Source organism: Cucurbita moschata, unplaced genomic scaffold (genome assembly GCF_002738365.1).
Source record: "Cucurbita moschata cultivar Rifu unplaced genomic scaffold, Cmos_1.0 Cmo_Scf00009, whole genome shotgun sequence".
Classification (NCBI taxonomy): domain Eukaryota; kingdom Viridiplantae; phylum Streptophyta; class Magnoliopsida; order Cucurbitales; family Cucurbitaceae; genus Cucurbita; species Cucurbita moschata.
This window is the reverse complement of record NW_019268525.1, coordinates 1591125-1612573: the sequence shown is the minus strand read 5'-3', so window position 1 is coordinate 1612573 and position 21449 is coordinate 1591125. Positions and strand designations below refer to the sequence as shown.

Genomic DNA, 21449 nt, shown 5'->3' with positions numbered 1-21449 from the left:
GGGCTTTAGGGCCCATCTCTTAAGTTAGGAATATTTGGAAACGGGTTGAACGTAATAATATCTAAAATACCCCATTTATAAAATCAGTATTTATTTTATTTAACAATTGAAAGAAAAAAAAAAAGTAACATTTGTTGGGGCATTAAGGTGAAAAATATCAATGAAATTGGAAAATAAATAATAAAAATGAAGTTAAATCTCTACCCATATATTTCCAGCCCATCAATTGGACGGCGAATCAGATATCCTTAGATCCGTAACGTACCAAATATTTATTAACTAAAACCAATCGAGATATAAGAACGACAAAATTCATTTTAAGGAAGATCTATTAGTCTCGAATTATGGAAGTCATTAAATGCATAACGTTAAATTATAATAATTACAAAGTTTGTGACGTAATTTAATGAAATTGAAAACTTTATAATAAAAAATATTATTTTGTAACTTCATGAATGAAATAAAGTCTATATGATACAATATCTTAATAATTATTGACTTATATTAAAATATTAATCTTGCGAAAAGAGAGTATACCAAATCAACGGCGAATAAAATAAAATTGAATATGAAGAATAAAATTAACGGAAACCGATGTTGACGTATAGGGCTGTTTTTGCAAGCCTATCAGGAGTTGCCAATTGGAGCGCTTTAGCCCAGCATTGGTGTTTTAATTGGGCCGGTTGGTGAGGCCCATCAGCCCAATTTGGCAACCTTCCGAAAATTCCGTACGTGAGGATTTTGCCTCGTTCATTCCCATGCTAAGCCATCCAATCGCAGGGAGAGGACAATTTAGAGCCACATTTTCTACGTAACTGAATAAATTATAAATAAAATAAATAAAAAAAGGCAGAATTATTTGGAAAAAAAAAATGTTGCTAAAAAAGGATTGGAGGTAATTTTATATTATAAAGGAATTAAAATAAAAAATAATGGGTAAACCTAATTGGATGGGTGAGTGACTGTTACTTTTACATTTCACCACACACTTCCAAAATCGTAAAACCTCAACCGTTGATTGAAATCTGAAGGGAAGAGCCCACGGTTTTGCCCTAACTCGAGTTAACCCTAATTTCACATAAAAGAAATTGATTTTTCCGAAATTGAATCATGCGGGACAGAATTGCCCTTGTGTGGTGATTAGAATAACGAAAATGCCATTGAGTTTAATTTAAAACTGGGTAATCCACAATAGTGCCCTAATTTGGGATGGGTGAGGGAGGGGGAGAGGTAATCAACGGGCTGTAGCCGGTAAACCCATAGAGTGTGACCGGTTAAATGGATTATAGTGCCCCATTAACCCAAGTTTTGTCTGTGTTGGGTTGAGGAAGTGTAAACTTGTACATCCATCAAGCTTTCTCGTCGTATATATTATCAAATTCTTAAAGGCTCTCTCTTTGTGTTATTTAATTTTGAAGTTTCAATTTGGTTCAGAACCATTTTCTCGTCTGTGGGGAGTTCGGTTTCAAGAGAGGGAAAAAGGGGAAGAAAAACCTAAAAGAGAAGAGGAAGAAGAAGAAGAAGAACATTTGAAGAACTTCAATTTTGGTTTTGATTTGCGTATTCTTTCTGTCAAAGGTTGTGAGAGAACAGAATCACAGATTCCTTTTATACTTTCCTCTCTTCTTCATCTTCATTTTTATCCCTTTCTCTTCTTCTTCTCCCACTTGTTCATGCTTCACACTTTCTGCTAATTCTGCGACTTCACGATCTTTCCTTAACTCGTACCCTTTAATGTAATTTCTGTTTCTTCTTTAATGTTCTTACTTTTTCTTTCTTAATCATCTCGTCTTTTGCTTTATCCGTCAGTAACAATGTTTTCTTTGTGTGTTGTGTTTGTGTTTTCAGGATTCTGGTTATGGGGAGGTGATCTGAACAGAGGTTTGGATGGAAATTTTTGCTCTTGGTTTTTCTCTCTTTGATGTTTTACTATTTTTACGTATTTAGATCTGTCTTTCTCTTGTTGAATGAGCGACTTCTTGTGTAGGAATTTTTATTCTAATCTGAGTTCGAAGCATGGTTGTTTGTTGAAGACGGAGGACTTTTTGTCGGAGATGAAGAGGTCGAGAGACGACGTTTATATGGGCTCGCAACTCAAGCGTCCTGTGATTTCCACTCGTGCAGAAGCGTAAACCTCATCATCCTCCTGTATTTTTTTTTTTTTAATTATTATTTTCGTTCAATTCTAGTTACTGAAGTTTAATGCTATCTCCTCGTTCTTAATTACTGAAATTTCTTTTTTGAACTTGGAGATCGAACTTCTGAATCACCTTGTCGTCCGCGAAGAAAATTTCTCGATTTCTTTTGTTAATCCATTTTCAAAATCCTAATGAGTATCTAGGGTTTTCGAGGAGTACCAAGAAAAACTTCTTTTTTGTTCAACTCGCCATGAAAAAGATATCTCCTCTATTCGTATTTTCTTCTTTGTAGTCAATTGTTAAGCTCGATGCTTTTCATGAATAAAATGGGAGTGTCTTGAATAGAATCGAAGGTCCACATATTCATAAGTACGCTCAAATTTTTGTATGATGCACTGATAATTGGTGTTCTACAGTTTCTGATTTTGAGTCCCTTCATTGTAAAAGTGTACTTATTTGTGTTATCTGTGTTGCGAAATGAAGATCTACACAACCCCAAATGGCGGGAGGAGGAAGTGCCCAGAAATTGACCACTAATGACGCCCTAGTATATCTGAAGAGAGTGAAGGACATATTTCAAGACAAGAGGGAAAAGTATGAAGACTTCCTTGAAGTTATGAAAGATTTCAAGGCCCAAAGGTTTTTCATAGTCTATGCTTCATTTAACCCTTCCCCCCTTTTGGTTTCTGACTTCTTTCCAAGGAGCACAGTTTTCTCCTTGGGGGAAGGGTATTTGTTGATGGGAGCTATTTGTTGACACGTTTTTTTTATTTGATTGTAGAATTGATACTGCGGGAGTCATTGGAAGAGTAAAGGATTTGTTTAAAGGCCATCGAGATCTCATTTTGGGCTTCAATACCTTCTTGCCCAAAGGATATGAGATCACTCTTCCACTGGAGGATGATCAACCTCCACAAAAGAAACCCGTTGAGTTTGAAGAAGCTATTAATTTTGTGAACAAGATAAAGGTTGATCTTTCTTCACAATTATGTATTAAATTAGCTTTTGTGAATTACACTAATTAGTTCTTCATTTGAATGCATGCAGACAAGATTTCAAGGTGATGATCATGTTTATAAATCATTTTTAGACATTCTAAATATGTACAGAAAGGAAAACAAGTCCATCACTGAGGTCTACCAGGAGGTTTGTGTGTTGCTTTTGTCATTGGCTGTGGGAATGTTGTCTGTTTTGTACGTTTGGTTCTGTCATTGTTCTCGGGTACTTATTTTGTTAATCAAAATAGTGGTTTAGTTTTTAATGGGTTTTGCTCCTGACTTTTCACAGGTTGCTGCACTTTTCCAAGATCACCCAGACTTGCTTGTTGAGTTTACTCATTTTCTTCCAGATACTTCAGCCACTGGAGCTGGTCACTATGGCTCTGGTAGGAGTTTAATGCTCCGCGATAGGCATACTACCATGCCCATCATGCGGCAAATGCAAGTTGACCGGGTTCGAAACTTTTCCTTTTTTATATTATTTAGACATGTTCTCTAAATTTAATTCCTGTCAACTGTTGTAGTTATGGTAAGTTTGCATGTTATAACTCCAGAAAGAAAGAACTATTCTGTCCACTGCCGAACGTGACCTTAGCGTTGACCGTCCAGAACCAGACCATGATAGGTCCCTAATGAAGCTGGACAAAGATCAGAGGAGGCGGGGTGAGAAGGAAAAGGAAAGAAGAGAAGATAGAGATAGGAGAGAACATGATCGGGATCGGGTCGACAGAGATTATGAGCATGATGGAAGAAGGGACTTTAACATGCATCGGTTTCCCCCCAAGAGGAAATCTGCTCGAAGGATTGATGACTCATCTACTGAGCAAATGCACCCAGGTGGAGAAGGTGATGAAAATTTTGGCGTACATTTATCTTTTCTTATGATGATAAAAATTCTGCAAATATTGATTATTGTAATTATGTTGGTTATTTTAAACATAACGTCACTAACTATTGAAGTTTTATTCTCAATAAAATCTCGTTAGTTATTTTTAGTCAATACTTCAGTTTGTTGAGGACATTTTGTCTTAATAATCTATTGGCAATACCATTTTCCTCTGTTCCCTTCCATTTCGTTGCCTTTCATTCCACCTCTTCTCGTGTTTGTTTATTAATTTATTCTGCTTTGGTAGGTATATACAGCCATGAGTTTGCTTTCTGTGAAAGAGTGAAGGAGAAGTTACGAAATGCTGACGATTACCAGGAATTCTTGAAATGTCTCCATATCTATAGCAAGGAGATAATTACCAGAGCAGAACTTCAATCTTTGGTATGGATACTTTTATATTTGACAGAAATTTCTCCATGCAATGTCATAAAGTTTTTGCAATTGCTGATAATCACGTAAATGGTATAAAATTATTTGCCGAATAATAAATAATTGCTTGGCCGTACACTATGTAGAAGCAACAGATTAAGTGAGACTATATCTCCTCCCAATCTCAACATCTGGATCGTTTCTGAAAGAACTCAATATTCTCTCTCCTCTTATTATTGAGATTTTGATGCGCTCATTCAGATAGCCTTAGGCTGCTTCCTTAAACTGCAACTTTACAAGAGTTTTAGTGTTTTGCATTTACCTTGACATTGTTATGCAAGACCCATGCTTTCCCGAAGTCATGAGGCATGCAAACATCATGAGGAGCCAAACTTGCTGTGGGAGAATATGTGCTGCTTCCCTTATTTTGTAGTACAGAACGGACCAAGTTTGATTAAGGAAAAATTAAGTAATATTCTTTGGATCACGTTATTCTGATGATTCCCTTGTGAGTTGATAATGAAGGAAAAAAACATCACCTTCTTTGGAGTCTTGGGTTTCTGTAATGCTGTGGCAAGCTTAGCTATTACTGACCTTCTACGTCAGCAATTGTAGGTAAAGACATTTCAGGGTGGTCGGGTGAAGTAATCTGTATCACTTAAGGATTTATAACCTTCGTTCTTTAGTAGTAGTCAGAAAAAAATTAAAGAGAAGATTGAACAAGTCCCTAAATGTATCTTCAACTGGTCAATTGTGAACTAAAGTATTTTCCTAATGAGTTTTCCTGGCATTTTCCACCTTGAACCTTGGAAACTTTTATATTGCTGCTTGGTATTCAAGTGCTCAGAGGTCTATTTGGTTTTACCAGGTTGATCAACTTTTAAATTTTATAAATGTAGAAGGAAAAGAACTGCTATAAATGTGGTCGAGAGGTTCAATATATCTGGAAAGAGAAAATTTGACAAAGACTGTAGCTTCTCAGCCCAATATGGGTTGTTGTAACATTTGCAAAAGCTTGTAAAAAAGATTCCCTAACCATGCATTGTCCCAATAACTGTTTTACTTAAGCATACCAAAGGCCTTAACTTTGCATCACATTTTCTTTCTTTCACTTGTCAGGTGGGTGATTTACTTGGAAGATATTCTGATCTTATGGATGGTTTCAATGAATTTTTGGCACGCTGCGAGAGGAATGGTAACTGTTTAGAGTTGGTTCATGCTTATTTGGTTTTTGTACTTTTTGGCATTAAATCTGATCAAATATTGTTTGGCAGATGGATTTCTTGCTGGTGTCATGAGTAGAAGTATGTATACTTTTTTTTTCCTTTGCGTAATTTTATATTTTGAAGGCTGGATCTTTCATAGTTCTTATTGATTGTGATTGTAAATTTGTAGAGTATTCAGCACGCTCTACAAACTGATGATTAATTTATAAGTTGAGTATCTTAAAGTGACATATGTACTTCAGTATTTTGTATTTATTTTATTTTTTTAAATTCATCAGAATCATTATGGAATGAAGGAAATTTGCCTAGAACAATGCAAATGGAGGAAAGAGACAGAGATAGAGATCGTGACCGTGAGAAAGAGGATATTTCCAAAGATAGAGATCGTGAAAATCGGGAAAGAGAGAGACTTGAAAAGAATGCTGCATTTGGAAGTAAAGATATTGTAGGTCACAGGATGTCTGTGTTTTCTAGCAAAGACAAGTATTTGGGGAAGCCAATAAATGAACTTGATCTATCAAACTGCGAACGCTGCACTCCCAGTTACCGGCTTCTGCCAAAAAATGTATTCACTACTCTTAAGGAATTAATAAGCATTTTTCTAGGATATTGTTTACTTAAAAAAAAATGGACGTTTACTGTTTTTCTTTCTCTGTCAGTATCCAATACCTTCGGCCAGCCAAAGAACTGATCTTGGTGATCAAGTGTTGAATGATTACTGGGTATCTGTTACTTCAGGAAGCGAGGATTACTCTTTTAAACATATGCGCAAAAACCAGTATGAAGAGAGTCTTTTCCGATGTGAAGATGACAGGTTAGAGATCACCATCACCTGAAATGAAAACCGTGTTTTTTCATGTGTTATTCAATTTAAGGATGTGATAATCCAATCCAGTCAATTTTTTTCAGCCCCTTGGTATCTAATGTTTTCAACTCTAATATTAAGTGTCATCTCTAGAAGTACCCATGTATGGCCGAAAATGTCACTGCAATTTACTTTTGCACTGATTTATTACTCTGTTATACATGGAATGACTTATATTATTGTGCTTTGTACTGATGCTGGCAGGTTTGAACTTGACATGTTGCTGGAGTCCGTAAATGTGACCACGAAGCGTGTTGAAGAACTACTAGAAAAGATCAACAACAATGTGATCAAAGCAGACTGTCCAATCACAGTTGAGGATCACCTCACTGGTCAGTGGTCACCATCTGCTTAGTTTTTATTTAACTTTACCTCTTCAAGGTTCTTTATCTCATTTTTTCTCTCTGGTCTTTTTCCTTCTGGGTTTACACTCCTGTCCTTCTTGTAGCTTTAAATCTGAGGTGCATTGAACGATTATATGGTGACCATGGGCTTGATGTTATGGATGTGTTGAGGAAGAATGCTCCTCTTGCTCTGCCAGTTATTTTGACTCGCTTGAAGCAGAAACAGGAAGAATGGGCACGGTGTCGCTATGACTTCAATAAAGTTTGGGCTGAAATATACGCTAAGAACTATCACAAGTCACTTGATCATCGTAGCTTCTACTTCAAGCAGCAAGACACAAAAAGCTTGAGCACTAAAGGTGACTTAAAATATTGATATTTGTATTTTTTTTTTTTTTTTCTTTCTTTCTTTCTTTCTTTCTGCTGCTCGTTAAGTTCTCAAATGCTGCACTTAGTTTTGGGATTATAAGAATATAAAACATAAATGTGCTATTATATTACCTTTTATATTTTAATAAATGACCCTGAAATATTCCACATAGTCTTGGGTTTGTCTGAACAGTTTACCTTGCGTTTTGCTTTCTCTATCCTCTTATGCAATGGTCCACCGTATGGCATATTTATCTCGTTTTGTATTAGTAAAAACTCGATTTACCTCATTTGGAAGTCAAAAGTCAAGCCAAGTAGATAGCATTCATTTAAAAACTCAATGTATTGATTGTTATCTGATTGTAGTAGCACTTCGGAGTTGTCAAGTTTTTATGATTCTCTCCGTTGGTAATTGGTTTTTCTTTTTACAGCCTTGTTGGCAGAGATCAAAGAGATCAGTGAGAAGAAGCGGAAGGAAGATGATGTGTTGCTTGCTATTGCTGCTGGAAATAGACGACCTATTATTCCTAATTTGGAATTTGAATATCCTGATCCAGAGCTTCACGAAGATCTGTATCAGCTAATCAAATATTCCTGTGGAGAAGTTTGTTCTACCGAACAATTAGATAAGGTTATGAAGGTATGGACAACCTTCTTGGAGCCCATGCTTGGTGTTCCTTCTCGACCTCATGGTGCTGAGGACACTGAAGATGTTATTAAGGCAAAAACTCATCCTACCAAGAATGCTGCTTCCGCTGTGGTAGAGAGTGATGGCAGTCCTGGTGGGGGTGACATTACGATGCAACCAAAGCTTTTGAATTCTTCTAGAAATGGAGACGAAAGTATCCCACCTGAACAATCAAGTTCTTGCAGGACTTGGCCCTTGAACGGGGACAATGGGGTCAAAGAAGACAGTTTCCATGATGCAGATCGTGTTGTACGGAAGGGAGATACAGGCAGTGTTTCCCAACATTCTAAAATTCAGGATAATGCACCTGTGACTGATGAATTGTCTGGAGTAAGTAAACAAGACAATTCCATCGAATGCTTTGTCAATTCAAATGTATCCCTTGCAACTGCAGCAGAGCAAAGTAATGGGAAAACTAACATAGAAAACACATCAGGTTGCTAAACTTGTTCTCAAAATTGTATTTTGTCCTTTCTCCTTTCTACTGTTTGATCTTTTTCCTTTCCTGCATGATTTTAGATTCTGACAGAAACTTTTGTTTGTTTTTGCAAGGATTGAGCACTACTCCTTCAATGCTTGTAAATAATGCCGTTGAGAGTGGAATTGAGTTACCTTCCTCAGAGGTATGGCCCCCCGTGGAGTCTCTCATTGGTGAAACTAAAAAAAATTGACCTCTATTAAACAATTTATGGTACTGGATAATGATCATGATATTAACTCTCAAGAGTCTGAACTCTTCTATCTCTGTAAACTGTGGAACTAGAAAAATCTTGTAAGATGGATCATGTATCTACGGGGACTCATGATTAGATTGTATCATGGATGATGAAGAAACCAGTTGCCTCCCTATTAGAGAGAGATTTTATTGGTCGTAGGCTAGGCTGCTTTCCATTATGTTTAAGACGATCATTATAGTTTTAGGCATGCAGATCAAAAGTAAACAACTTTCTGGTGGTTCAAATTCATGAGTGAGAGAAGTTGAGAAAGAAAAAGGCCGGTGGTCACAGGCTGAATTCATGCAAGAGAGAAAGATGAGAGAGAACTGGAGAGTTATAAAGTTAAATAAAGAAGTTGAGAAAATCTAAAAAGAAAAGAGTGGAGGTTGAAGAACTTTTGTGTCTTAGTCTTGGTTGAGCATTGTACTATTTCTGTTGATCTTAATTTTTACCATCTGCGTGGGTATGCAGATTGTAAAATTGGAGTATGCTGGGTCGGATTTTTGGCACCTTTTAAATATTTCCATTTTGTAATGGAAGCTGATATATAATTTCAAGAGATTCACAAATAGGCAATAAGAGTAAATGTTCCACTCATTTATAGTTTAGGGTTACTGCTTATTGCATGAATATAGGTTGGATTACTGGTTGTAGTTCGTGCATGATGAGTTTGAATTAAATAGTGATGATATTATCTTCTAATGATTGTGAACCTCTTACAGGGAGGTGGCCCTACAAGACAAATTCTAACTGCAAATGGCACCGTTGCAGAAGGCATAAAAAACCATAGATACGCTGAAGAGTCTGTCAGACACTTAAAAATAGAAAGGGAAGAGGGGGAATTATCTCCAAATGGAGATTTTGAAGAAGATAATTTTGCCAATTATGATGGAGATTTGAAAGCCGAGCCAAAAGCAAAGGAAGGTGTTGCAGCCAGGCAATATCCAAGCACCCGAGGTGAGGAAGAATTATGCTGCAGAGAGGCTGGTGGAGAAAATGATGCTGATGCTGATGATGAAGGGGAGGAAAGTGCTCAAAGGTCATCGGAGGATAGTGAAAATGCCTCTGAGAACGGTGATGTTTCTGCCAGTGATTCTGGTGATGGAGAAGATTGTTCTCGTGAAGATCATGATGGAGACCATGATGATAACAAGGCAGAGAGTGAAGGTGAGGCAGAAGGGATGGCCGATGCCCATGATGTAGAAGGAGATGGAACATCTATACCGTTCTCTGAACGGTTTCTATTGACTGTAAAGCCTCTTGCCAAGCATGTTCCTCCCATGTTGCACGAAGAAGGAAAGGAGTCTCACGTATTTTATGGAAATGACTCATTTTATGTGCTTTTTAGGCTCCATCAAGTAAGGTTCATTACTGGAGTATACTTTAAAAAAAAAATAGTTCCATAGAAGAGTCTTTTTCTCTATTTTTCTCTTATGAAACTAATATTTTTTTTTAACTTTCTCAGACACTGTATGGGAGAATACAGTCTGCGAAGATCAACTCTTCATCCTCAGAGAGGAAATGGAGAGCTTCAAATGACACCACTCCCGCGGATCTCTATGCCAGGTGTTGTACTTTCTAGGTTCTTCCCTTCCCCATTATAATTGTCAGTGGCAATAATAATTGTTACCCTTTTCTTGTTGGACAGGTTCATGAATGCACTTTATAGTCTACTTGACGGTTCCTCAGATAACACGAAGTTTGAGGATGATTGCCGTGCCACTATTGGAACCCAATCATATGTTCTATTCACATTGGACAAACTAATTTATAAAATTGTTAAACAGGTAAAATACTTGTAGCCTTATTTATCTCGATCTTATGTTATGTTTTCTTATTTACCTTTACCTTTTCTTGTTGGACATACTGACCAATCCATGTGTGCTATGTATCAGCTTCAAACTGTTTCCACAGATGAGATGGACAACAAGCTTCTCCAACTATATGCATACGAAAAATCAAGAAAAACGGGAAGATTTGTTGATGCAGTTTATCATGAAAATGCTCGTGTACTTCTTCATGATGAAAATATCTATCGCATAGAACGAGTAAGCTTTTTAGTGAGTCCGTTGTTATTTTCATGATTATGGTAGCCAAACTTGAATTTAGTTTTCAATTGTTCAAACTGATCGATAATCTATTTTGCAGTCATCCACACCAACGCATCTTTCTATTCAGCTTATGGACTATGGCTATGATAAGCCAGAAGTAACTGCTGTTTCCATGGACCCTATATTTTCATCTTATCTGCATAATGACTTCTTCTCGGTTCTCCCTGAGAAGAAGTTGAAGTCAGGGATATTCATGAAGAGGTATTAAGATTGTTGTAACATAGCAATCCAATTTTTTTTTGAGTTAGTTTGCATTGTCATCAAATCCCATGGTTCTTACAGAAACAAACGTAAATATGCCTGTGGCGATGAGAATTCTGCCGCATGCCATGCTTTGGAAGGGCTTAAAATTGCTAATGGTCTGGAGTGTAAAATTGCTTGCAGTTCGTCCAAGGTAATTGTTCTCTTGAAGCTTCCTTCACCTCATCATTCATGGAAGCAATATATTAGATAATAACTCTACTTCTATCTATATCCTGATGTCAACTGTTTTGGCGATCAATTTGCTGTGGGTATAGGTTTCATACGTCTTAGATACAGAGGACTTTTTATTTCGTAGAAATAGCAAAAGGAAACGTTTGCATGGAAATAGCTCATGCCACAACCAGTCAAGGTCTTCCAGTGGCGATTCAAGTAGGAGGGTACAGAAGTTCCACAAGCTACTTGAGAATTCATGATACACCAAACCATCAAATTGAGTTTGAAGTAAATATGGTAAGCTGAAGTCCTTAGAAACCTAGAATGTAGGATATTATGAATGTTTCACAAGCTACTTGAGAATTCATGAGTATATGCATACATGTAGACAATTATTTTTATATAAGATCCAATAATTTATGTTTATCATGTGTTCATTTGTACAGTAACTTTTAACGGAGGCACTGGAAAAACCTGAAAATGCAAAGTTTGGGGGATAGTGAAGCGGGTATTTTGCATTACCTTTTTTACTGTATTCTTATTTATATCTGAGCCTCACCATGAAAATAAGGCATTGGGAGGGGGGGATATAGGCTAGCTCGATGGTGTTATTACATTACTGAATTGGTGGCTCTCACTGAGCAGCCACGTTTCTGTAAATAGGGCAAATTCTTATGATGTAAAGACTACTTGGGTATACAATCTCTCTCTATTTTTCCTGCTCTTCCCAAATTGGAAACATCTCTGAAGTTGCAAACCCCCTTTAGCTCTTATGTTCTTCCACCACCTCTTAAAACCATTATTATTATTTCGTTTGCTGTACTCCCTTTCAATTTGAACCCATGTCTTCTGTATCTTCCTCAGGCACCTGTAGTTTTAGTTTCTGACCATGGAACCTACCCTGAAATTTTTGGTGTTGCTTTTTTACTCATAATTCATTGAGCTGGTCTCCATTTTCAAAGTTTCTAGGGCTTGTTCCCCGGGACAAGTCTAGCCATCCAATTACCGAACAAAAGTAGAACGGGAGAGATCAAAGTCAACGTTTTCTAAGCCCTCTTCTCTTTTTTTTAGTCTTTTAAATTATACGTACAAAGTGAATAAAAATCTAAGATAAAAATAATAAAGAAACCATATGGTTAGCATCACATTTCATATTAGACTTTTGGAACATATTATGCTCGTGGTGAAATTGACCTTCTAGAAGGAACCATATCCCACGACCCATCACTTCTTGAACAGCCACTTCTTTTTTTCTTTTTCTTTTTCTTTTTCTTTTTCTTTTTCTTTTTTTCCTGTCATTTTCCAACGTATTCTATTTCTAATTGACTAAACTAAAAAATAAATAAAAGAAATTAAAAGTTTATTTGTGAAATTTTAGTTTCTCAGAAAAATATTCTAAATTTCCTTCCACGTATTTTGGTATTCGACCACTGCCATCGCTAACTGAATACACTACCGACGTCGACATGTCTCTCTATCGTACGCCGTCTTCCTCCATTCTCAAACCTTTCTCTTCTTCCTATCCTCTCTTCTCCTCTGCTGCCGGTCACTACTCCGATCTTACTATCGAAACTTCTGTTCCCTTCACCGCTCACAAATGCGAGACCCCGTCGCGTTCCGTCCACACCAGCCCCAACGAACTACTTGCTTTCTTTCGTCAAATGGCACTTATGCGACGCATGGAGATTGCTGCCGATTCACTCTATAAGGCCAAATTGATTCGCGGATTTTGCCATCTCTACGATGGCCAGGAAGCTGTGGCTGTTGGAATGGAGGCTGCAATCACCAAGAAGGACGCCATTATTACCGCTTATAGAGATCACTGTACCTTCCTCCGCCGTGGGGGAACCCTTCTGGAGGCACTCGCCGAGCTCATGGGCCGCCAGGCTGGGTGCTCCAAAGGAAAAGGAGGTTCGATGCATTTCTATAAGAAGGACGCCGGATTCTATGGTGGTCATGGTATTGTGGGGGCTCAGGTACCTTTAGGATGTGGTTTGGCTTTTGCTCAGAAGTACTCGAAGGACGGGACCGTGACCTTTGTTCTTTACGGCGACGGTGCAGCAAATCAGGGTCAGTTGTTTGAGGCGCTCAATATATCCGCGCTTTGGGATTTGCCAGTGATTTTCGTCTGTGAGAACAATCATTGTGAGTAGTTTAGACTTTTCGTTGGTTTCTGAGAATAATCTGTGCTTGTGCTTCGATACCTTTTACGTTGTTCATAATTTATAGCCTGCCTTTCAACAGCCTATTTAAAATTATTGATAGTTTATAAATGTTTGTGGGCAATACAATCTGCAATAAGCATAATGGGATCAGTATAGTTTGTAGCGTTAGCTTGATGAATAAACACAGATTGATCAATGAGCTGATATTAATTGTCTTTCGTTGATACAGATGGTATGGGAACTGCAGAGTGGAGAGCAGCCAAAAGTCCTGCCTACTATAAACGTGGGGACTACGTCCCAGGAATAAAGGTAGCAATTTCATTTTAATTAGATGAGAATTGGGTGTTATAATCCTAGAGTTACAGAATTATACAATATTTGTTCTTTCCTTGAAAGTTGAACTTCATGAACTGGTGCAAGCCTTTCGCTTGTTTGGTATTTGTTTCTTTTCCACTTCTTTAAACAGGCAATCGTTTCTTACATTTTGTTGTAGGTGGATGGCATGGATGCCCTTGCTGTTAAGCAAGCTTGCAAGTTTGCTAAGGAGCACGCCTTAAAGAATGGACCCATTGTGAGTTTGCCTTTCTTGGTCTTTAATATGACTCTGCTCAATGTATAATGGGTTTGATTGTGCTGAACAAAAGACGTATATGGCATTTGTTATGAACATGTTCCTGTTAAGGAATATATTATATCTGTTTCAAACAAATAAAGCATGTCATGGCCTGATTCTCTTTGTTCTTGTTACTTTTTCATTCATTTTCAAAATGTTTGAGATGATGAATTGCGTTCATTCTTTTTTAAGTTACTCGGCCTCTGCATTGGCCCCATTCACTGTATCAATCTTCTCAAACATTCGAGGACTGAGAGATATTGTGAATTTTGGGAAAGTGAGGAATGATTTATTATGTTTAGAAGCAGTTTCTTTCTGCACAAAAAGGTCACGATAGAAAATGAAGTATTCTTAGAAGTGGGAGTGTTTTGAAGTAGGCATTATTTGATCTCTGTGGTGATCATGTATAAGGCTTAGTCTCTTGGGCACTGCTTGCTTTGTTCTCCTTCCACTTCAAATTTAGTTGATCGTTCTTAACTTTCAACTTCAGATTCTCGAGATGGACACTTACAGGTACCATGGTCACTCCATGTCCGATCCTGGAAGTACCTACCGTACGCGTGATGAGATTACTGGTATCAGACAGGTCTGTTCTTCCTCACATTCCACTTCAAAATTAACTTGCCACACCTTCATTACTTCTTTGTTCTGAATAAATTGTCTCTGATGACCCACCAGGAGCGTGATCCAATTGATAGAATTAGAAAACTGTTATTATCTCATGAGATAGCCACTGAAAAGGATCTGAAGGTATCTCTACCTTTCAATGATGTCTTGAGGTTCTACATTTAGTACCAAAGAGATGGAAAGGGGATTGATTGAAAAACATGAATTTTTTTTATTGTGGATCATCAGGATATTGAGAAGGAAATGAGAAAAGAAGTAGATGAAGCCATTGCTCAAGCCAAGGTGAGATGGTTCGACTTTCATTTAGAAAGTTGGGGACTTTGAACAACTTCGTCATGAGATCAGACATCGGTTGGGGAGGAGAATGAAATATTCGTTATAAAAATGTGAAAAACCTCTCTCTAGCATACATAAGCATAACAAAAAAGACAACATCTGGATTGGGCTGTTACGTATGTAATTCAAGAAAAACTCTGCTTTGCTGATCGCTATCTTGTTCATGTTTCAGGAAAGTCCAATGCCAGATCCTACCGAACTTTTCTCGAACGTGTACGTAAATGGATTTGGAGCCGAGGTAATGTGTTCCATCTCTTATCAAAATGATTGGAACTGAATTTACATATCCAATGGCTTGATTGGATGTGTTCACAGGCATTCGGAGCAGACCGAAAAGAAGTAATGGCCGTTCTTCCATAAGTAAGCAGACCAGACCAGACCAGACCAGAGGCGGTTTAAACATTATACCACTCGAACCAAAACCTGATGGGAAAAACTCAGAAAAATAATAAAAAAAAATATTTGTGGATTAATGTTTAAACCGCCCACGAGAATCGTTGGGCGGCGGTGCTGCTTGTGACCCTCAACGGTCGCAGCCCATGAATTAAAAATTCCTTTCAACTTTATATCCTTTTCTCATTCTTTATTCCTCTTTTTAAATCTTTCCACTTCATTCCATTTTAACATATATTTTTTTTAACGTAAAGAACACTTTTGAACTCTTTTTAATTTTATAATGAATTTTTCTCAGTTGAAAAAGTTATTGCTAAAATTTTAATAATATTTTTTACAATACATTGATTAGATACCAAATATTTACATAAATAAAATATAAATACTTATCACTATTTTTTATAGATTTTTTTTTTTTGGGATAAATAGTAAATTGCTATAAATTTTAGGTAAAAATATCATTTAACTTTACATTTGTTTAAAAAATCCTCTTAAACTATTTAAAGAGTTGAAAATGTACCCTTTAAAATTTCAAAATTTTCCAATTTTTTAAAAAACTTAAAAAATACTTTTAAATTTTTCTAAAAGATTTAAAAATACATTTTGACATTTTAAATATTTGAAGGCATTGATGAAACGTTATCAAAAGCTTAAAATATTTTGTTAATTTTATCCAAAATTAATAGTAAAGATATACTTAGACTTTTTATTTTTTTTAATTTAAGAATATTATTGAAATTTTAAAAAATTTAATAGTATTTTTTAGACAAAGTACAAAATTTAAATTTTTACAAATTAAACGCAAATTCTTAAAAGCTTAGGAGCATGTTCTTCGACTTATTTTTAATCTTCCAATTTATTATCTAAACGAGAGAGCAGTCAATTTAAAATGTGGAGCTTCAGCTATGACATCATCATTAAATTTTTTAATTTGGTAGGTTATAACATATTTAATATGTTTAACATTTATTTTATTCTTAAGAATAAAATAATACAAAATGCCGTAGTGCCTTTTCACTCTTTTGTTTTCCTTCTACCAATTTTATTTATTTCATAAATAATAATTTAACAACTCTAATTTTGATTTTTTTTAAAATAGGAAAATAAACAATATTGGGTTACAAGTCATAAGCGGGGCACGTGGGTACAAGTTCCTTGGTGTGTGTGCCAGCTGTTAAATTACATGTTATATTAATTAAGTTGAATGATGAAATATTTAATTTACTTCTTTTTTAAAATCTGAAATAAATGCTTAGCGAATATTAACGCATTAAAAAGATCGTGCCAAGAGAGAGAGAAAAAAAGATTTAATGAATGAAAAAACAAATAGACGTGGCAGACATGTCAGACAATTATGTGGACTTTCTCTAAATTAATTTTTTTTTTTTAGGAAATTACAATTTTTTAATAATTGAAGAAATTACCACGTAATATATTTAATGAGAAAATAATTCAGCCTAAAAATAGACAACATTTACAGGAATATGGTGGGGGGGAAGTAAAGCTGGCAGAGGAGGGAGAGAGGGAGTGTCCAAATCAATTCATAGTTCGGCTGACTGCTGAGCTGGCTTTATCATTTTTCATAGCTGGACTCCACACTATTTAATTTCTCTTTTTTTAAATCAAATATTTATTTATTGCGTCATCCACGTTCTCTCTTATTCTTTACTTCCCTCCTTTATTTACGCTTCTTTTTGAATTTTTTTTATAAAAAAAAAAAAAAGAATTAAAAGGAAAAAAGATTGGGTATTTTAGAGTAATTATTAGGGGTGTGGCGGTGGACGTCCGTTCCTTGTTGGAATTGGTCTGTTTTATTCTCTAAGCCTCTCTGGCCGATGTTTGCTGACTATAAAACTTAGGGCAGGCCATGGCCACCTAAGGAACCAGTCCACGTTGCACTGCTTCCAAATTAACTGACACCTGTCACCCACTTTGAATTCTCCACCTTTTTTTTTAATAATAATAATAAAAAAAAAGAAGAGAAAATAAAAGGGAAAAAAGAAGTGTTGTTTTGTTCTGTTGCTTATTTATTGGTGGCAAAATCAATGCTTTTCACGCAAAAAAAAAAAAAAATAATTAAATTAAAAATAAAGTTGATGGTTGGTAAGGGATGAAAAACAAATATATTTTTTAAAAATTATTTAAGTTCATAAGAAAATAAATATTTTGAACGTTCTTAAATGGATGGGACTTATAAGTACGTGCTAAAAATATAATGTAGGATAGAGGTTTGAATATTGAATTGGAAACTAATTGATATTTATTTATTTGACTTTTTTTTTAACTATTTAAGTCTAAGAGTAGAAAAAGAAATATTTTAATTGATAAATATAATTACTTTAAGATAAAAAGTAATTAATCACCCCTCGTAAATACAAATCACCCCTCGTAATTAATAACATCATTTTATATCTCTATTTTTAATTTAAATGTGTAAATAACACGAGAAATGTTTTTTTTAATTAAAAAAGGATATTAATTAATTTAAAATGTCATTTAGTACATGGTAATTAGCTAGGAAAAGTGTTTGTTTTATATTAAAATTAAAAATAATTAAGACAACTTTGGTTATTACGCAGATTAAATTCATGTTTTTTTTTTGTAGTTAAATAATATAAAAAACTATATTATATTAATTTTTTTTTTAAATTATGTTGATTAAATATTTATTACGAATTATTATTGAATTTACAAAGATGTATTACATTTAAAAAAAAATAAATATATATATATAGAACTCAATCTGAAAGAAAATATTAATTAAAATAAATGATTTTTTTTAGTAAGGCGAAGTATTCTTTACTTGCAGAGGCAGACAGGGACTGAAACAGCCAATAAATTTCATTTATATAATACCCTTTTATTCATTTGTCCATTTCACTCACACTTCCCCCCTTCTCTCTCTAACTTAGAGAGAGAAAGAGAAGAACGCGCAGAAACCGCGTTTGGTAAAGTGAAACCCCATCTTCTCCCCCCCTCCCTCTTCACTCTCTCCATTCAATTCCTCTGCTCCAAATAATTCGAAATGAGAGCTGAAGCTTCACGATTACTCCCCGCCGCCCTTTCTCTTCTCCTTTTCCTTCCATTCTGCTTCGGAATTCGAACTTTCCGCTATGAACTGCCGTCGTCCACCGTCTTCACCCGCTTCTCCGAGGCGCCGGAGTACCGGAACGGGGCGGAGTGTTCTTCTTCCTCCACCGGCGATACGGCCACGTCCTGTGACCCCTCGTTGGTCCACATCGCAATGACCTTGGATTCTGAGTACGTACGAGGCTCCATGGCTGCGATTCATTCCGTTCTCAAACACGCTTCCTGCCCTGAAAACGTGTTCTTCCATTTCATCGCTGCCGAGTTCGACCAAGCAACTCCTCGCGAACTCAGTAAACTCGTCCGATCCACTTTCCCTTCTCTTAATTTCAAGGTCTATATCTTCAGAGAAGACACTGTAATCAATTTAATTTCCTCTTCCATTCGTCTAGCCCTAGAGAATCCTTTGAACTACGCTAGAAATTACTTGGGCGACATTCTTGATTCCTGCGTTGACCGAGTCATCTATCTCGACTCCGACGTCGTCGTTGTCGACGACATTCACAAGCTCTGGAACATCAAGCTGAGCGGATCTCGAGTCATCGGAGCGCCAGAGTATTGTCATGCCAATTTCACCAAATACTTCACCGAAAAGTTCTGGTCCGACCCGGTTCTCTCCCGGATCTTCGCCTCCAGAACGCCCTGCTATTTCAACACCGGAGTTATGGTCATGGATTTGGCGAGATGGAGAATCGGAAACTACAAGAAGAAGATCGAAAGCTGGATGGAGTTACAGAAACGCACTCGGATTTACGATCTCGGCTCCCTCCCGCCGTTCCTCCTCGTTTTCGCCGGAAATGTTGAACCTATCGATCATCAGTGGAATCAGCACGGCCTGGGCGGCGATAATGTTAAGGATAGTTGCAGAACGCTGCATCCCGGTCCGGTGAGTTTACTCCATTGGAGCGGAAAGGGAAAGCCATGGGTAAGATTGGACGCCAAGAAACCTTGCCTTCTTGATCATCTATGGAAGCCGTATGATCTGTACAGAGCACAGGATTCAGCTTCACCGGCACCGTCGTCATATTCATCGACATTGATTAGTTATTTAAGTTATTAATTCTTTGGTACAGAGTCACCGATTCTTTGATTGATTAACGGTGTACAGATTGGGGTGATGGGTTGGTTCACTCACAGGGGAGAGATTATGGTTGATTCATCTTGTTTTATTGACCATTTATTATGTATTGACACAAGATTTCATCACATTTATTTATAAATATTCCAGAATTTCGATTCTTGCGAACAAAATTTTGGTGTTTGATTCTTTTTGTATGTAGCCAAAGAGAAAGGAATTGGGTGTTGAAAATTGAAATTTATGTTCATGTGAAAAGAACTGAATATAACAGGCTGCTTATTCCCCTCCAACTCCAACCATTTCTACGTTCAGCCTTCCTAGCTGTTCCGAACTAAAAGATTAAAAAACAAATGTAGAAAATCGTTTTTATTCCTCTAATTATAATCAATATTTATATATAAGAACCGAGTAAGGCAAGCAAATATTGTATGGAAACTAAGAATATAATCCTAATAGAAAAAAATCTCTCTCTATTCTCTCTTCTTATATGGACATGGATATTTTACCTCAATCCGGACTAGTCTTGTGAGACTACGAATATAAACATTTTAAATAATTAATTATATTTTCTATAAATATATTTATTTATTTATTATTATTTTTTGGGTTAAAAAAGGGATATATTATTTTTTTGTGTAATTGATTCTATTGAAGTGAAATTCAAAGTTAATGAAGAATCTTTGCATTAACTAAATTAATTAGGGTAAAATTCCCTTTTTATCCATACTTTGAGTTTTGGCTTTCGAGGAGGGAACGTTCCATTTGGCTTAGGGTGGGTTAAAAGTTCAAAAGGGCATTTATGTAATTTCGAGTTTAAGTAAGGTTAATAAAGGAATTTAAGATGAAAGAAGCATTTACGTGGTTTTGACCATATTTTTCCACGCGGATTTTTCTTATTATCGTCATCATACAATTTTAAAATACCAAGAAATTAAGGTTTAAAATGGTGCGATATTATTTATACGTTCACATAACAATTTAAAATACGTCATTTTCAAGTTGACTGTATTATTCAATTAATTCCCTAAATATTCATGTTTTTTTTAATCCAAATTTAATTATTTTGAAGATAAATTATAATTTTCACTGTTAGGTGATATGAAGTTTATGGTAGAGATATTAATTATTTCAATTAGTTGATACATATCTATTCATTTCATCATTCTTATGTTAGGTAACGATCTTATTACGTATATTCACAAACAAACAATTAAAAATAAATAAAGCGTCTATTCTAATTGTTGTATTCGTAAGCTTTTATATTCTTTCCAACTAAAAGTGGGTGATAGATTAAAATTAATAAATACTCTATTATCCCGCCCAACAACTTATTGTTATTATCATTATTAGGTGAAGTCTTAAATAGTTGTGATAAAAAAAATGTATAATATAAAGTGCTGAAAATGGCGGTATTAGATTTATATAATAATTCATAAATAAATTCAAAATCTAAGAATATCTTGTTTATATTTAGAAAATGTGCAAGTTGGGGCATGCATGGTACAATTTTGTCTGTCTTTTGACTTTTTAAGGTTTTTATTTTTATTTTCGTTTTTTAGTCTGAAGTACATAATCTTAAATGGAAGTAATTTTGTCCATAATTAAACACCATTTTCAAACTTACCTTTTATACAACCTGAAAAAAAATTAAACAAATTTCCAAAATTGAAAGAAAAAGAAATTAGTGGGGGATTGAAATTAATTTTATAATAAATTAATTTCTTAATTTGTGAACCAACAGGGAAAGACTAATAAATATATAAATGAATAGAAATCACGTCTATCAAAATAATCATACATACAATAATTAAGAAAGACTATAGAATTGGAAGTTATTATTTATACTAATATATTTTCTTTTTTGGTCGATGAATCAAAATCAAACATAATTTGATCCAAAAAAATTTGTGTTGGAGGATCTCTTAAAGCACGTGAATAAGAACAAAAGAACAAAATATGATAACGGTGGGGTGGGAGATGCAGATGGGCCCAGGGGTCGGGGTGGATGAACGAGATGTAA

General features: G+C 35.6%; 3 protein-coding genes across 7 annotated transcripts; all 3 read left to right on the top strand.

Moving 5' to 3' along the window:
• The first annotated feature begins 1309 nt into the window (after positions 1–1309).
• LOC111447961 (paired amphipathic helix protein Sin3-like 4) lies at positions 1310–11901 on the top strand. 4 transcript variants are annotated; one of them, XM_023087374.1, is made up of 25 exons: positions 1310–1578; positions 1849–1881; positions 1988–2128; positions 2622–2777; positions 2920–3106; positions 3186–3284; positions 3426–3590; positions 3691–3982; positions 4270–4406; positions 5514–5589; positions 5669–5698; positions 5899–6185; positions 6280–6434; positions 6690–6817; positions 6934–7188; positions 7630–8322; positions 8439–8509; positions 9325–9960; positions 10068–10168; positions 10251–10389; positions 10498–10650; positions 10751–10914; positions 10996–11107; positions 11232–11427; positions 11577–11901. In XM_023087374.1, exons 3-24 carry the CDS (start codon positions 2055–2057, stop codon positions 11388–11390), a joined length of 4269 nt encoding a protein of 1422 aa, XP_022943142.1. In that variant the 5' UTR covers positions 1310–1578; positions 1849–1881; positions 1988–2054; the 3' UTR covers positions 11391–11427; positions 11577–11901. The 4 variants fall into 4 exon arrangements, with proteins under 4 accessions (XP_022943142.1, XP_022943140.1, XP_022943141.1 ...); XM_023087372.1 differs by having other exon boundaries at positions 10498–10662; XM_023087373.1 differs by having other exon boundaries at positions 1310–1736; positions 10498–10662.
• Positions 11902–12540: 639 nt separating this feature from the next.
• Positions 12541–15457, top strand: LOC111448051 (pyruvate dehydrogenase E1 component subunit alpha, mitochondrial-like). 2 transcript variants are annotated; one of them, XM_023087500.1, is made up of 9 exons: positions 12541–13275; positions 13525–13604; positions 13789–13866; positions 14399–14494; positions 14587–14658; positions 14764–14817; positions 15044–15109; positions 15187–15196; positions 15247–15457. In XM_023087500.1, the coding sequence occupies exons 1-9, from the start codon at positions 12597–12599 to the stop codon at positions 15318–15320; spliced, it is 1209 nt and encodes a 402-aa protein (XP_022943268.1). In that variant the 5' UTR covers positions 12541–12596; the 3' UTR covers positions 15321–15457. The 2 variants fall into 2 exon arrangements, with proteins under 2 accessions (XP_022943268.1, XP_022943269.1); XM_023087501.1 differs by having other exon boundaries at positions 12543–13275; positions 15187–15457.
• Positions 15458–18142: 2685 nt separating this feature from the next.
• Positions 18143–19719, top strand: LOC111447957 (probable galacturonosyltransferase-like 9). The gene has a single exon (XM_023087367.1). The coding sequence runs from the start codon at positions 18290–18292 to the stop codon at positions 19409–19411; it is 1122 nt and encodes a 373-aa protein (XP_022943135.1). The 5' UTR covers positions 18143–18289; the 3' UTR covers positions 19412–19719.
• The last annotated feature ends 1730 nt before the right edge of the window (positions 19720–21449 follow it).